Genomic DNA, 17,239 nt, shown 5'->3' on the forward strand with positions numbered 1-17,239 from the left:
CTGTATGACACGAATACATACACTATATATTTACATATATAAGGTTTTGCTGTAAAACATAAATATATAATATATGTATTATTATCGGAATGGATATTATCGAATCGGATATCGCAATATCCGAATTCGTATCCGAAACTCATTCGAATGTTAAATAGACATCCGAATCCAAATTCGATATCCGAAAAATATCCAATTTTTCGAATTCGAATTCGGATTTCGGCTATCCATTGACACTCCTAGATATGGGCACACATAATTCGGTTTGATTTAAATTGGGGGTAAAATTGGAATCGAACTTGATCAATTTCTACAAACCCGGAACCGAACTGACTACCCCCTATAACTAAATCAACCCAATCCAACCTTATCCCAATTTGGTTTGGTTTGATTCTCGAGTCCCTTGAATATAGATATCAAGGCACCAATTGTCAAAATCTACAACTAAAACATCCACGGCTATCAATGATTTCCATCAAAAGGTGCAATAATTAGGGTCATGTCATTTGAATCACTCATATTAGTGACTAAAGTTGTTAGAATATAGAGGACAAACAATAAGGTTGCACACAGTTTGGTTTGGATTAGGTTGGGGGTAAAATTAGAATCGAACTTGATTGATTTCTACAAATTCATAATCGAACCAACTACCCCTAGAACTAAACCAAACTTAATTCAATTTGGTTTGGTTCAATTCTTGAATTTCTTAAATATATACATCAAGGCACCAATTGTAAAAAAATTACAATTAAAACATTCACGACTATCAATGATTTTCATCAAAAGGCACAACAAAGAGATTGACATTGACAATATAATGTTAATATCTCTATAATCTCAACTATCTACTCAATAACATGAGTGATTTTTTCAAAATTGAAAGTCATTGGATGGTTAGGGCTGTGTCATTTGGATAACTCAAATTGGGGACTAAATTTGTTAGAATACAGAAAACAAACAATAGGGGTGCACACAGTTCAGTTTGGGGTAAAATTGGAATTGAACTTGATCGAATGTTACAAATTTGGAATCGAACTGACTACCCTTAGAACCAAACTAACCTTAGTTTGGTTTGATTTGGTTCAATTCTCGAGTCTCCTGAATATAGATATCAAGGCACCAATTATCAAAATCTTATAGCTAAAACATCCATGACCATTAATTATCTACTTAATAACATGAGCGGTTTTTCTAAAATTGAAAGTTATTAGATGGTTCGGGCTGTATCCATTGGACAACTCAAATTTGTGACTAAATTTGCTAGAATACAAAAAACAAACATTGAGAGTTTTTTTTTTCTTGTATTATATAGGTTCTAGAATTCCTTGAACCGAATCGATGAATGAAAAAATCGAACCAATCCAAAATACCTTGGTTTGGTTCGATCATCTGTTTGACATGATGTTGTGCACTCTTATAAAACACAATGATGGGCCCACTCAATTTATCCCTCACATAGGGATTATGATTTATTTTACAAATCTCGAGAATAAACTTTTGATCTTGTTGTCTTCCCCATAATCTTCTTTTCAATGATACCCTTCCAAGTGTATTGTTTTTCCTCTATTACATCTTTTCAATAATACCCCTCTAGCTCAATTATATCTCTTCTCCTATCTTCTAATCCTCCTCAAGTAAACTCATGGTTTTTAAACTTGATTTCGCATCTCATCTCATTCATGCTAGATATCGAGTCGTCTCAGACGAATTTTCCAATACACTTGAGATGTTTCGTTCAAAAAAATGAAAAATGAACATGGGATTTTATATTTCTTCTCAAAATTTGACTTGTTCGTCTGTCTCATCCATTCCTGATATCAAGACGATTCGGACGATACATCTCGACCTGGACGAGTTTTGAAACCATAATTAATTCATAAGACCCCACCTCAAGAGGCATTTCATTATTTTGAAAACATCCACAAAACGTAAGAGAGGCGGTTCATTCACAATTGTGTGAAGTTCGGAACGAAACGGGGGCACGCTTAGTTATTTATTTTTCAAATATTGATTTTCTTTTTTTCCTTCTTATTTCGCCAAAATAGAGGGAAAGGTTAGGGAACTGGTTCTGGTTGTCTACGCGCCTTTTTTTTTATGATCGATCTTAAAAAGACCATGGAAGAGGGAATCGTAGAAGAAAATGAAGCATTCAGCAGCAACAACGGCACCAACGAAGATGAAACCCGAAGCAGAGTTTTCTCTCAGCTAAAACCCTACTGCTTAGAACTTCTCCACCTTCTCCAAAACCCTAATGAAAATCTCACAACGATCTCTGAACTTTCCGCGGTTCTTCGCAAAACTCCACCCTATGCTTTACAACCTTTTCTCGAGTAAGTTAAAATTCTTTCATTTCTTATGTTTCTTATCTTCCATTGTTCTCGAGAGCCGTTGTCTCAATTGTTCCCGAGTTTCATCAGGAGTTCCACAGTTTTTCGTGGATTAATATCTTTTTTTTTAATTGTTAATTTCTTAGGTCAACTTGGATCAGCATTTTTGCTTTAAAAAGTTTTTTTATTTTTCCCAAATATAATTTGCGTGAAAAGCTCTTACAAAGGCTTTATTATGCCTCTCTCTCTGCGGAGGAGAAGGCTTGGACTTGATTCTTTTATTGAACATTGGGATTTGTTTCTAATGTGTTCGTGAATTTGTCACAATTCTTTTAATACCAATTTTTCTGTTTATACATACCCCTACCCGCCCACCAAAATAAACAAAAATTAAAAAAAAAATCGGATTTTGATGGGTGTTTTGTTTAAATTATTTTCTTTCCGGTTTTGATGAATCATGGGCAGATCTTTTGTTGCACCAAAATGGTGGTTCAAACAGTTTCATTTATTTTTTCCTAGGAGACAATGTTATGTAACCTAATTTCCTTCAGTTCCATTCAGGTAACTAAGAAGCTATGAATTAATTTATCATATTCGAACTTTATTATATTAATTCTTACTGATTTTCGTTGTGTGGGTATGTTTCATTTCTCAGTTATACCTTGTTCCCCTTGCTGCTGCTTCTTGACGCAGCAGTCAGCTGTAGATCCCCACAAAAGTTTGATTCCGAAGCGAAATTTCAGACATCCAATGCCCCAAACATTCCACATGCTGTTAGTGATAGTGTGGTGGAAGGTGTACTTCAGTGTCTAGAGGAGCTTTTGAAGAAATGCCATTTAGAATCTGTGAATCAGGTATTTGAATTCGTATTGTTTAGTGGTTTTAGATCTCGCTCTTGTTATGGTTTATCGATTGGAGTTATGTCTGAGTAAAGAGTCTTACATTTGAACCCGACCAGATCATTTTTATAATGGGTACTGGAGAGGGGGAGTTTGTGCAATAAATTTTGGGGTCTAAATTTTTTAATAAAATCTCAACAGTTTATAGTTCTCAACTAGATTGTTTAATATATATATATATATTTTTTTTTTCTTCCTTTGTTACGTGTAAAATGATACAGTAAACCCATTGATCAAGATGCATAGGGAGAATGCAGTTACCGCCCCCCCCCCCCTTCGGGTGATACGTTGTTCAGTTAAGGGTCTGAAATATGAAGCAGTCTCCTCATCTTAAAGATACAGCCATGAGGCTAGCTTAATTAGTGTGCTTGCTAGCAAAATAATTTCAATTAGATTATTTAATGTTCTATTAAGACAGCAATGAGTGTTTGGGGTTACCTTTATTGTTTTTTTTTTTTTTTGTGGTGGGGGTAACAAGCAACTGTATCGATCTTTCTTGTTAATTTTACAAGATAAGTGTTACTATTATGTTTACACTACATTTTATATCTATTCTGATTTATTATGAAAATACTAAGAAAATCGAGCTTGGCACTCAAATGGTTATGCTCCATTAATTTTTTTAGTCTGAAGCAGTCCATACTGCATAGAACATAAATTTACAGTGTTTTTTAGACATGGTTCAATTTTTTATCAATTGAGGGCTGGGGCATATTGTCATCTTTGATGCATATTAACAATGATGCTGTGACCTAGATATGCTTTAGGCTCTCTAATCCTCTAGTTTATTTTATAATTGATACTTCTGCCAAAAACACTAGCTGTCCTACATTGTAGTTACCAAGCTTGTTTCCTCATAAGTTTTGGAATAATATGTATTCCTAGAATCATATTCTAGAATATTTGAATTTTTCTCTCTTGAGGAAGTTTGTTGACCTGTATTATGAAGGATTCTTTTGCAGATGGTTGTAGTGCTGAAAAAATTAACATATGGGTTATTGCTTTCGGCATCCGATGCTTCCGAGGAGTTTCGTGAAGGAATAGTTAGGTGTTTCAGAGCTCTACTTCTGAGGCTGCATCCCTGCTCTGACGAGTGTTGCATGTGCAGAAAGGTTCCTGGTTTGCCTACTTTAGTGGCAGACAGCATTTTGCAAATTCCACCTGTTACTTCTTTGCAATATAAATCAGAAGCGAATGAATGCTTACTTGCATTTCTTCAGTCGCAAGATGCTTCGGCTGCTGTTGGACACTGGCTCTCGCTTCTTCTCAAAGTACATACAATTTCAGCTGTTTTTTCATTTTATTTCTTTTCCATGCTTATGTGTTTAGTTTCAAAGGAAACAAATTTAGTATTTATTTTTTAAACTTATTCTTTTCTCTTTTTATTATTTATAATGTTATGCAAAGACTGCAGATATTGAGGCTGCACGAGGGCATCGTGGAAGTGCAAAGCTCCGTATTGAAGCCTTTATGACCCTTCGTGTGCTTGTTTCTAAGGTAACTTTGCAATAATAAGTACACATCAAAACTAAGGTGCTTTCATGTGTTACACTGCATCCTTGAATACCAACATACCCAATGGCTGGATATTGGAAATCTATCATAGTTCCAGGAAGAGGTGCAAGGCAAACCTTGAACCCCACTTCAAAAGTGCTGTTCTAAAAGGCCTTGAGTGCCTATGAAAAAGTCACACTTTTTTTTGATAGATATAATGGTGAAGGTTGAGTTTTGATCCCAGGTTTTGGTATTATCATTCATAGACTTTACCAACTTATCAAGTTTTTAGCTTACGAAATCACAATTTAGATAAGCATATAGGACATGTAGGTGAGAATCGTATGTTAAACTATGAACAATGTTTCAAAGCCACTTTCATGCTAGTACAAGGCATACATGTGCAATAAAGATTTCCAACTTGCTTCATACCATGCTCAGGTCTTATGATCTCTGAGTCTCTTGCTATCCCCCCCACCACCTTCCCCTCACCCCGCTTATATTTTGTCTCTAAGCCATAGTTGAGTCAGGTTATAGGCTATTCAATACCAATATTGAAATGCTTGATCTTCTTTACTGGAATGCACAATAGATGTACACTTGTGCACAGGGTGAGGCACAACTTTGGGGTCTTTTGAAAAGGAACCCTTAAAAAGAGTCTTCGGAAATGAGAATATTTACAGAAGTTCCAAGCTCAGGCTTCTGTAGTTTCATGTTGCCATTCCAGATGGAAAACCTTTACGATCAACGGCATTGTCATCGCTAAACACATCATCTGTCCTCAGATCCGAGGTTCCTTATGAACGACCATCAACATTGGCTCTGTACAATCATCTTTATTGGGACTCCAACCCCTGCACATCTCTCTCCAATCAAAATGATGGAACTAACTATAAGCACTAGTTGCTGTTTAGACCATTATGTACTTTGTTAAATAGGTTTCATATTGAATTAAATTATTAGACCTGAAAACAGAAACTGTTGGATTTTTATTGTATCCCAAAATGAAAGATGATTCAATGTGATCTATATTTGTCGACGTAAACATATGGTCGTCATGGCGTAATAAGAAAATGGATCTCTTTTTCATATTCCAAGCCCAATAAGCTTCAATAGAAATGAATCTGAAGGACAGTAGCGATTGGAACTAATATACTTTGTGTATTCTCTTTTTTACTTTTTTGCTAATCAGACTTTGTACATTCTGTTTCTTCCTTACACCTCTGTTTTCAGTTAAGATGATAATTAGGTCTCGGTGAAGAATATCCCCCTCACATTTTGAGTTCCTCTTGCTTCTTAGCTCTGCTATCAAATTTCCATGTATTCTGTGTAAAAGAAAATGATATGTTATAAATGCATCTAATCAATGAAGCTTGAATTCAGCAAATTTTATTTCATGTTTAACCATGGAAGCCTGCTTGTTTGTGCATGCAACGGTATAATTGGATTTCAGTAATTTTGTCATTTTTGCAGGTTGGCACGGCAGATGCCCTAGCTTTCTTTCTACCTGGTGTTGTTAGTCAATTTGCGAAAGTCTTGCACGTCTCAAAGACAATGATCAGTGGTGCTGCTGGAAGTGCAGAGGCCATGACTCAAGCATTACGAGGTTTAATCGAGTTCCTTATGATAGTCCTTGAGGATGAGTCTAATCTGTCTGGCCTTGATATATCTGTTGGTGACATTACCGGACTTCATCCAAACAAGGATAAATCTCCCCAATCATTCTTGGAGGCACTTCGTCTCTTGCCTGTCAATGCTGAAGAGAAGGGTGAAACATTAGCTGGAGATTCTAATAATCAGGGACTCAGTATTGTTACACCCAAAGTTGATCTTAAAGGAAAAATCAGCTCTGATTCTTGCAACAATGAAGGATGTCTACATGTGAATCGTACAAAAGATTGGATTGAGGAAACTTCAGCACATGTGAATAAATTGTTAACTGCAACTTTTCCGCATGTATGTTTTTATCCCTTTAGCGGTAGTGATTATCTTGTTTTTTTAGTGTCTATTGATCTATATGCTATTTCTATATTTGAAGTTCTGAACACTATGCGTTTTGCCTGTCAGCTTTGTGTCCATCCTTCAAAAAAGGTGAGACAAGGACTTGTAGATGCTATACGAGGACTCCTATCAAAGTGCAGTCACACGCTGAAGAAGAGCAGGTTGATGCTTTTGGTGAGTTGGTAACTGTTGTCAACATGTTTCTGCATAGTTAAATTAGCTTATAATGGGCGACTCAAGTTGATATCTGATTAGGTCGGATACCAAAAGGCTTCCACATGCCACCCAGGGTACTCCTTTTGTTAGTTGAGGTTCCAATGTTCTTTGACGTGGAGGCATTGAGCGAGGCATCTCTCTAGCTAAAGCTTTGAGCATGCACTTTTTAAATAGTTGAAATAAATAAATGTACAAATAAATAAATATCAAATATTCCAATAAAAGAGAAAATCAGGTAAAAATCTAAAAAGAAAAGGAGGATTCACAATTTCACGTTCCAAAGTTTTAAATATCCAAAGTTTTAAATATTCAAATTCAAATTACAAACTCATATGTAGTTTCATATTTTCCCACTCCCCAAGTTTTAATCTCTCAAACACTTTGAATTTAACAACCACTGGAATTAAAAAAAAGCACACCACCATAGAAAGACTAGAAGAAGAGTAGGTTTGTCATAGGAAAAAAAGGAAAGAAGAAGAAGCCACAAATGCTTGTACTTCCCCCAGCAAGACTCTCTCTCTCAAAATAAATTTGAACACCATAATATGCTAGCTTGGAATAAAGAAAACAGATCTAGGCATGATCCAATAAATGTTTATTAGGCAGAAAAAGTGGTTCCAAATGCGACGCGCAAAGCTACAATAAATAAAAGGCTATTACTTCAATACAATTTCCCTAGAAATGATAGTATTGTTGGGAATTTCATATTGAAGCTGTAGGAAATGATAACATAAACTTGAAAATACTCACAAATGCCATAGACTACAATAAACCACCTTATGGAGTGTGGAAATTAAGATTAGTGACATTCCGCTTCATGTGGGTGTAGGAATCTGAGAGTCAATAGCCAAAAACTACTATATTTCTCGTGGAAATTAGAATAATGATGCTACATAACTGTATGCACCTTAATATGCATAGTGCTTGTTTAAATGGACATACTATTAAGTACCACATTCACTCATCGGTATATATTTATTAGTTTTTAGATTAATGAATAGATTAATAATATATCCACTTAATATGGAAGTGCTAACATGCTCAGAAGACATTAAAATGAGATGATACATGGATGCCTTACTAATTGGAATTTATTTATACTAGTGAATGAATACTATAGGAGGCTCAAATCACAATCCTTCGACACCGTCTTAGAGCTTCTTCTGTATAGGGCCACCAGGTCAAATTCGTCATCCAATCTTCAACGATGGACCTTCCAAATGCACTTTGACGATAAAGCCCTGAAATCACCCTATTTCTATGTCATTGATTATTTTCTATTCCTGAAATTTGATTATTTCCATTCACTGAAATATTCCACCAAATGTATAGTGATTTCCATCACACTATATATGCTAAAAGAAACTGTTGTTTATGGATTCTTGTGGAAATGGAAATATTTCACTATATTTTTTCATGGAAATATATCAAAATTTGATTATATGATCCCATTGATTATGAGACTGTGCGGGATGCTTGTAAGTCACAAATTATCTCATTTGTATGATGAGAAATTTTGTGGCTCTAGTAATCATCAATTTTGCTACTGTGGTCTGGATTCCACTCTCTCAAGATGTCATTATTTCCATTGAGGTTAACTTCCTGAGTATTAACTTTTCTTTTAGCTGTCAACATAATTGGGTTTGATATTACTATTTTATTGCAGGAGTGCTTGTGTGTTCTGGTTAGTGATGATTCGGAAGAAGTGTCTGTAGCAGCACAGGAGTACCTTGAATCCTTTTTCCTGTTGGGTGAGAATCATTTGATGGAAAGTGAAGTTGCTGACCTCTTTAACAGGTTGGTGTTTCCTGAAACTGAAAACTAGCATTTCATCTAATGGGACTGTTCAGATCTAACTCGTGTCCCATGAACAGGCTGATTGAAAAACTTCCAAAAGTTGTGCTAGGAAGTGAGGAAACAATTGCGTTATCACATGCTCAGCGGTTACTTGCAGTAATGTACTATGCAGGTCCCCAACTTGTGGTGGACCATCTGCTTAGATCTCCTGTAAGTGCACAGATTCTTACTTGCCTGCTATTGTTATTGGTGACTGGTGACAAATAAAACTTAGTGTTTGTAAGTGAAATTGAAGCTCAAACAGTCTCTTAGCAAGTCCACACTTGATATTAGTTGAGTTAAAATGTACTGTTCTAGTAAAGTTAGGAGGAGCATGGTTAATTGCTAAATTTGGGGGTTTGATTGGGATTAGGATAGAATGAAATATTTGCAGTATCATACCTTTAGGGATTTATTATCCTTCACTAGGTATTATACGAATATTGAGAAATCAATGTAGAATTAAAACAGTTAGAAGGTTTATTCCACCTCAAATCTGGTTGCAAAGGAGGGATGCTCCCCCATTTTGTCTTGGGGATCAATCGGTTAATTTCATAAATCCCTGCATGTTCGTGAATATTTGGTGCTTAACAAAAAGTCCATATCTTGCAAGTCAATAACCATTTATTGGTTACAGAGTTGATTTAATCTGGTACTAAGCATAGAGATTTTGATCACTAAGCCTATAAGAAGTTAAATAAATTATGATATAACTCCCTCTTATTCACTCCTGTGCCAGGGCAAATGTCCCAAACTGTGGAGTGTTCTTTTGGCCAGATGGTACCTTGTTGTTTTTCGGGCTTAGCATGCACCTAGGAACTAACTGGCCTGGTAGTTCTAACCACTTAGCGTGATAGCTAGACTATGGGTTTATGAATTTAGTGTCCCTTCCACACTGACAGAATACTTTATTTTTATTTTTAACTCATTTCCCTTCTCTTGTCCTCTCCATTCTTTTTTGTTTAGCAGCTATTTAAGTTTTTGTTGTTGCTCTGCTCATTCAGTGTGGAATTTTATTTATTTTTCATCATATTGGAAATGAGTTTTTAAGTTTTAGAATTGAAAAGAAGATAACAGTTGCTTGTTTCTTGGATGTTTTAACACTCTTCCAGTACCAAAACTTAGTATTTTATTTCAGTTATTTGCAATTTTGCATTGTCATATCAGAAATGAGTGTTATTATACATGGAATGCAGATAAGTGCTGTTCGTTTCTTGGATGTTTTAACACTCTGCCTGAATCAAAATTCAGTATTTGCTGGTTCTCTTGACAAGTTTATTTTAGCAAAGACATTCTCAACTGGATACTTGCACTCAATTGCGGAGTTAAAAGCTGGTCCTCGTTTGGACTGTGCTGACCGTACTGTTGTTAAAGCTGCTTCATTTGAAGTTGTTAACTCCCCGGGTTTTAAGGAGAAAAATTTACAAAATTATGAGTTTCCACGCATGCCTCCTTGGTTCTCCTATATTGGCAGTCAGAAGCTATACCATGCTCTTGCTGGAGTTCTTAGACTTGTCGGTTTATCCACAGTTGCAGGTCATCTTAATTCAAATATGTATTTTGTTCATATATTTTGTTTTGTATCCCATACTTAAATTATATTTATCTGTTTCTAATTATGGTAGACTCCAGAAGTGAAGTGCCCTTATCTATTATCATTGACATTCCACTCAATTATTTGCGTAAATTGATTTCCGAGATCCGGATGAAGAGATACAGTAAAGAAAGTTGGCAATCTTGGTATGCCAGAAGTGGTTCAGGACAGTTATTGCGTCAAGCAAGTACTGCAGCTTGTATTCTAAATGAGATCATTTATGGTATATCAGATCAATCAATTGATATGTACGCAAGGAAATTTCAAAAGTCTTGGATGAATGAGAAAGTGATACAAGGATATGATGGAGGATCTGCTGATGCTCAACCTTATAAGATCAGAAACTCAGTCCTTAAGGAATCTGTTTGGAATGTTTGCCAGAGGAAGGATGCAAGGGGACATTTGATTGATTGTATTGGCAGTATTTTACACGAATATTTGTCTCCTGAAGTTTGGGATCTTCCAATAGATCAGAAATCTTCTCTACTAGAATTGCATGGTGAATCAGAAGATATTTCGTTACATTTTTTCCGTGACACTGCAATGCTACACCAGGAAAGTACCTTTTTTCTTGATTAATTAATGACATATTTTCTTGATTCCTCATGGGGTTAACAAAGTTCTATTTGGCAGTTTTTTATACATGGTACTGATTGTTGTTTAATTTCTTCCAAACAGGTTTTAATTGATGGAATAGGCGCCTTCAATGTGTGTCTTGGGAAGGATTTTGCTTCTAGTGGATTTCTTCATTCTTCTCTTTATCTGCTACTTGAGAATCTTATATGTTCAAGCTATCAAATTAGAAATGCTTCTGATGCTGTCCTACATGTCATTTCTGTTTCATCCGGACATCCTACTGTAAGTCTTCAGGTTATAATCTTTGTATTCATAACATACTTGCGTGGTTCATGGATGATGATGTTATCTGCCTTTATGGCAGGTAGGGAGCTTAGTTGTGGCTAATGCAGATTATATAATTGATTCTTTGTGTCGGCAATTACGTCATTTGGATATCAATCCTCACGTACCAAATGTACTTGCTTCTATGCTATCCTATATTGGAGTAGCTAATGAAATATTGCCATTACTGGAGGAGCCGGTATGTCTTTTAACTTCTAGACTAGATTCTAGATTTCTCTTCCTTTTAGAGTTAAGACAGAAGTACTGTCTTTTGCTCTGTTAATATTTGTCTTTTTTTTTTGGTGCTTTTGTTGACTCATTCCAGATTTCATACTTCCAGTTTTACTCAGTTTCTTAAAATGTAGCTATGTAGGCTGATGCTTCTCTATAACGAATACAGTGATTTTAATTTTTATATCTTGAAGCAATGCTATTTGAATTCCACATGTTGTTGATATTGTAAATGTCAATAGATGCGGTCTGTTTCGTTGGAGCTTGAGGTTCTTGGCAGGCATCAACACCCAGATTCAACCATTCCATTTCTGAAGGTTGTATTAGACACTATGTTTTCCTATTTCATTGTATTGGCCATTTCATTTTTGCATTTTTTCTTTGCTATGCTAATTTAGATAGAAGACTGCACCTATTCATCTGATCATTTTTTTTTGGACCAGTCAAAATGTTTTCATTTAAAAGAGAAAGGCATGGTTAAGATGACCACACCAGATCAAAGATTCAAAAACTCAACAAAAACTGAAAGACCGAGAACAAAGAACAAAAGAGCAAGATTACACAGAAATATTACAAACCCAATCCCACTTCCCCAAAAAATCTTCAAAGAAGATCCCTTTTGATTCCTTGAAAAATTAACTCCAGAGAAAGAGAAAACCTAAAGTGGACTGAGTTCTCTATTCCTTCAAAGCCATTCATTTGATCATTGATTGAGGAAGACTACTGAAAATGTTAGGAATTTCTTCATTTTTAGTTCAATTTTATGTATATATATTTTTCTGGTACTGTATATATATTTTTCTGGTACTGCTGAATAGGCAACTTTTTTTTATATATTAAAATACATGAATGTGTTGTTTACTTAACCGGTTTAAATTTTCGAAGGTGAAAGAGAGGATGTAAGAGAAGGATTTTTGAGAAAAAGGCCTGTTGGAAATTATATGTGTGGGTAATCCTGAGTGCTGTATTTACAGAAAAGGCCACTCTAATATAGTTTGTGAACTAGGGTTGAATCTAAGAAAACAAAAGCGAAACGAACTTAGAATTTTTCCCTAGAAACAATCTCAAAATAGCGTGAATTTCGTAGTCTTCATTTACATTTTCAAAGAAAAATAACTAGAGTTAGTTTTGCTGTTATTCAATGATCTTACAAAACATTTAGTATTTGTTTTTGGTAACTGAGATGCTTCCCCATTGAGAAATCTCATGTACAGAACACTTCTGAAAACTCAAAATCTGCCACCAAATCAAAAATTGAATTGATTTGGTGCAGTGAAAATGTCACATCTTTATGAAGCTTTCCAAACTTGTGTGTCACTTGTTTACTCACCCTGGTCTAAATAGCTTGCGAGTCATTTTTAGCTCCCTTAGAAATAAAAACTGGAACGTATCACAGAAAAGTTTGACTTGGATGTCCTTAAAAACATCTCTATTGAAATTGTGTCTATGTGAAAACCCTACTTTTAACAAGTCCATGTCTGGGCTTGTTTTGTTGACTAAATTTAGACGCTCTGTTGCTTTAGCCAATAACTTCTATGGACCACATATTTCACTCACAAGAAAATCCCCTCAATTCCTGGTTTGGTTGTGATTTATCCAGTCAAATGCAAACTTTTTTACATCTAAATTGTGCTTATATACCTGATTAATTATCTCTCTCATTGATCATATTTTTTTTTCTTTAGGCTGTGGCTGAAATTGCCAAGGCATCAAAACATGAGGCTTGTGCAATGCCCGCTCAGGCAGAGTCATATTCTATGAGTGTTAAATCCAAGGTGTCTAACATGGACGGGAAAGATAGAAAGGAATCCTGGCAAAGTTTTGTATCACACGAAGTCGATGATGTTGGTGTAGGTTCCATGGAGTCAGGTATTTGCTTTTTGACTACATAATAATGCATGATTGTGGAGTTGATGTGGAGCATTCCCTGGTTGAATACACAGATAATTGGGTGTTTTTTATGTCCCTGGTTGTGAATGTGTTATATATTTCCTCCTGACATTCTGATATTTTACATATATTTACACTATTTATATTCCACATAATCTTCCCCACCATGAAAAAATCATGTTATTTGATTGAATAAGAGGGCAAAATGATATTTTAAAATGTTAGAAAGAAACTTCATCATGCAGTACTTTTCGATGTTGATACTTGGGGAAAAGGGAAATTGAGTGCACCTCCACTTTAACCATCCAACTCTGATTCTATATGTAGTATATTCCTTGATCTCTCCACCCTTAGGTATAGCAGACTGGCTGTCAAGGAAAAAGTGAAATCCCCCCTTCTTCCTTTGACCCTCATCCCCCATTGCAGGCCATTAACCACCTTGCTCAGTTGTGCTCCCTTCAAGGGGTGGTTCTAACAAGCCAAAAGGGAAACTTAGAATTCATTCGTAGCTTGAACAAGAGCCCTCGTCCTCTAATAGATCCAAAATAATGAAAGTGCTCACTTTGGGTTACTTCTGGACTGTCAATTTGTATTGGACATTCTCTTGCTGTGTGTTAATACTAAATTTGCATTCAACATACTTGGTCTTAGTTCTACTTATTTTAAAGCCCTTGGACTCAAAAATCTCCTTATATTAATTAGTGTGTTCTACTTATTTTAAAGCCCCTGGACTCAAAAATCTCCTTATATTAATTAGTGTGATGAATGCAATGGTAGATGCAGCTACCAATGGCAATGATGTTGATATGCATCTCAAGCACTGGGAGGAAATGTTGTTCAAGTTGAATGAATCTAAAAGATATAGAAGGACAGTTGGGTCTGTTACTGGCTCATGCTTAATAGCTGCAACGCCACTGCTTGCTTCAGTGGAGGAAGCAGCGTGCTTGGTGGCCCTGGACATAGTTGAGGTACTCTTCTGACTAAAAGTTTATAGTTTCTCATGCCCGTATTGGTATCTTCTACCACGACAAAGCTTTTAAAAGTTGGAAGTTTGCACCTAAAGAAGGTTCCTTGTTTCTGCAGTGTTCTTATTTGTATCCCTATTTCTGAAATTTCAAACGAGAATAATGATTCAGTTGAAACATGAGAACACTGCAACTATATGCTAGTGCATCTCATAATGATGCAGGACGATGAGGGGAGATAAGAAAATAGAATTTGATCTAGGAAAAATAGGGGATTTAGGGTATTTGAGTATAAGGTAGATTTTGTTTAGGAGATTAGTGAAGTAAGGGTTAAAGAAAGTGGAGAAGGATTAAAGGGTAAAACAAAATGGGATTTGTAGGTTTCAAGAATCAAGAATCAAGAAGGAGATTTCAAGAATCAAGAATCAATAAAGGGGAATCAAGAATCAAGATTAAAAAATCCTCGATTTTAAGAAATCATGAATCAAGAAAACAAAATTTATGGGTTGGGTTCTTGAAATGATTGAAGGGTTCTTGATGGTTTCTTGATTTCTCACAAATAAAAAAAGAAGATGAATGATAAGAAGATTAAAAAAAAAATGATATCTACCTTGGAATCACCACAATGATTTCCATGGCATCAACCATGTTGAATGCACCAACATTCAAAAGAAAACAAAAACTTCTTATTTATTCTATTCATACTCTATCAATAAGTCCTAATACAATCTATAAATAAAGAAAATAAATCAAGAATCCTTGTCAAACTAAAATACAAAGTAAATAAACCTAATTTTCGTGACTTTCTCTCTCCTAATTTTCAAATCATAATAAACTTAAATAAAAGACAAAGTTAAGTTACTAAATGGCCTCTAAATATTATACTAAGACCATGGGCCAATAAAACATGAAAATAAGTTCTAAAAACATAAAATTAAAACCCTAAAACAGAAATTTAAATAAAAATTAAAATCTACTCTTCAAGACTTGATGTCCCCATCAATTCTCCTTCACTAAGAAGATTTCGCCATTGAGAAAATAAAATTGTAGTAATTCTCATCATCGTTTGCTTTCTGCATTACATAATTGTTGAATTTGTTTTGAATCATATGTCAAATTTTCACGACCAAGTACGTAGGAGATAGACTAACACTATATTTATTATTTTTATTTTTTCAATTTGAATTTATTTTAGGTTGGTATTGCTACACTAGCAAAAGTGGAAGAAGCCTATCAGCATGAAAAGGAGACCAAAGACGCAATTAAACTGGCGATTCAGTTGTGTTCGTTTTCTCATCTTCAAGACACGATGGATGCTGCTGATGAAGGAAGTGATGAGAATAGATTGCTTCCGGCAATGAACAAAATCTGGCCTTACTTAGTGGTTTGCATAAAAAATAAAAATCCCGTGGTGCGTAATCTCAATCATCTACTTTATATCCCCTTAGTTTTGTCAATATTGTTTTGCTTCTACGAGTTTTGAACCATCTACAATGACATGACTAGCTCTTTCAAGGGTATTTTCCAATTCGGCTCGTGTCAACAACATTTAGACACACATCCAACATGCATGGCAATTTCACCCTGCATTTTAATTTTTTTAATGAAAAAAAATTACTCTTGCATACAATGGTGAAATTGGTTCCCTAGAAACCAAATGGACTTAGTCATAATAAACGACTTGAATGGTCTATCTTTGGATGTGATGGGAAACACCATTTAGTTTATGGAGGACGGATTACACCAATCCTCTTTGAAGAGGTTTTTTTGTAGAATAAACCAATAATACATAAAAGGTGACACTACCTTTACATGTTTAGGATGTGTCGATTGTGTCCTTATGTTGATGTGTGTTTTGACACGACAACAATCCTAAAAGTGCTGTCCTTGGTATTTAAGTAAAAAAAACCAATTTTCCCACTAATTTTTATCATTGCAACTTCTGTTTCTTATCATATTCATGATTAAAGGGTGCTTACCAAATCGGGAGGTCTCTTAATGCTGCTTTTATAGATTTCTGAATCTCGAACACAAATTTGTGCAGGCCATCAGGAGATGTTTGGGTGTGGTAAGTAGTGTAGTTCAAATCTGTGGAGGAGACTTCTTTACCCGCCGATTCCACAATGATGGGTCCCACTTTTGGAAACTGCTAACTACATCCCCATTTTGGAAGAAACCCATACTGAGAGATGAGAAAATGCCTTTACAACTCCCTTACAGAAGTAGTTCTACTTCTTCAGAGAACTCGATGGCTGAGACTTCCAATTTGAAAGTCCAAATAGCTGCTCTCAAAATGATTGCTGATTTGTCCATGAACAAGAGGAGCGCTTCGGCTTTGGAAGTGGCCCTGAAGAAGGTCAGCGGCCTCGTTGTCGGGATAGCTTGCAGTGGTGTTATTGGTCTTCGTGATGCTTCGATTAAAGCAATATCAGGGCTTGCTTGTATTGACCCTGATCTTATATGGCTTCTCGTAGCTGATCTGTACTACTCATTGAAGAAGGATGTTCCTTCACCTCCCACATCAGGTTTACTCGAGATTTCTCAACTCTTGCCCTCTCCATCGTCTCCCAAGGCATACCTTTACGTGCAGTATGGTGGGGAGAGTTTCGGTTTTGGTGTTGACTTCTCTTCAGTTGAAATAGTGTTCTCGAAGTTGTAGTCGGAGGTGTTCACTTTGTAAACATGCAGATAGAAATGGTATTATACTGGTGATTTTCGTTCCTTCAGTTTTTCGTTTTAATCTTTCCTTATGTAGTTGTCGTTCTGTAATTATTAAATCATAATTATGTATAATAGAAAAAAGTATTTTGGAGGGAATTTATACTTCAGTGGCCATAATATGGCTTGCTTCGCGGCATTTGCTGGTTCTGGGTTTGGTCTGATTTT

The 17,239-nt window shown here is 35.6% G+C and overlaps 1 protein-coding gene across 1 annotated transcript; it reads left to right on the forward strand.

The window, feature by feature from the left end:
- The first annotated feature begins 1,682 nt into the window (after positions 1-1,682).
- On the forward strand, positions 1,683-17,079 carry LOC147397641 (ARM repeat superfamily protein). Its single transcript, XM_086449509.1, has 17 exons — positions 1,683-2,330; positions 2,983-3,181; positions 4,189-4,497; positions 4,634-4,723; positions 6,194-6,676; positions 6,788-6,895; positions 8,604-8,734; positions 8,812-8,944; positions 9,970-10,309; positions 10,399-10,919; positions 11,043-11,225; positions 11,308-11,466; positions 11,741-11,815; positions 13,184-13,367; positions 14,166-14,356; positions 15,549-15,764; positions 16,398-17,079. Exons 1-17 carry the CDS (start codon positions 2,095-2,097, stop codon positions 17,010-17,012), a joined length of 4,173 nt encoding a protein of 1,390 aa, XP_086305635.1. The 5' UTR covers positions 1,683-2,094; the 3' UTR covers positions 17,013-17,079.
- Positions 17,080-17,239: the final 160 nt, after the last annotated feature.

The sequence above is a fragment of the Akebia trifoliata genome, chromosome 8, assembly GCF_017979445.1.
Source record: "Akebia trifoliata isolate Shusen 1 chromosome 8, ASM1797944v1, whole genome shotgun sequence".
Classification (NCBI taxonomy): domain Eukaryota; kingdom Viridiplantae; phylum Streptophyta; class Magnoliopsida; order Ranunculales; family Lardizabalaceae; genus Akebia; species Akebia trifoliata.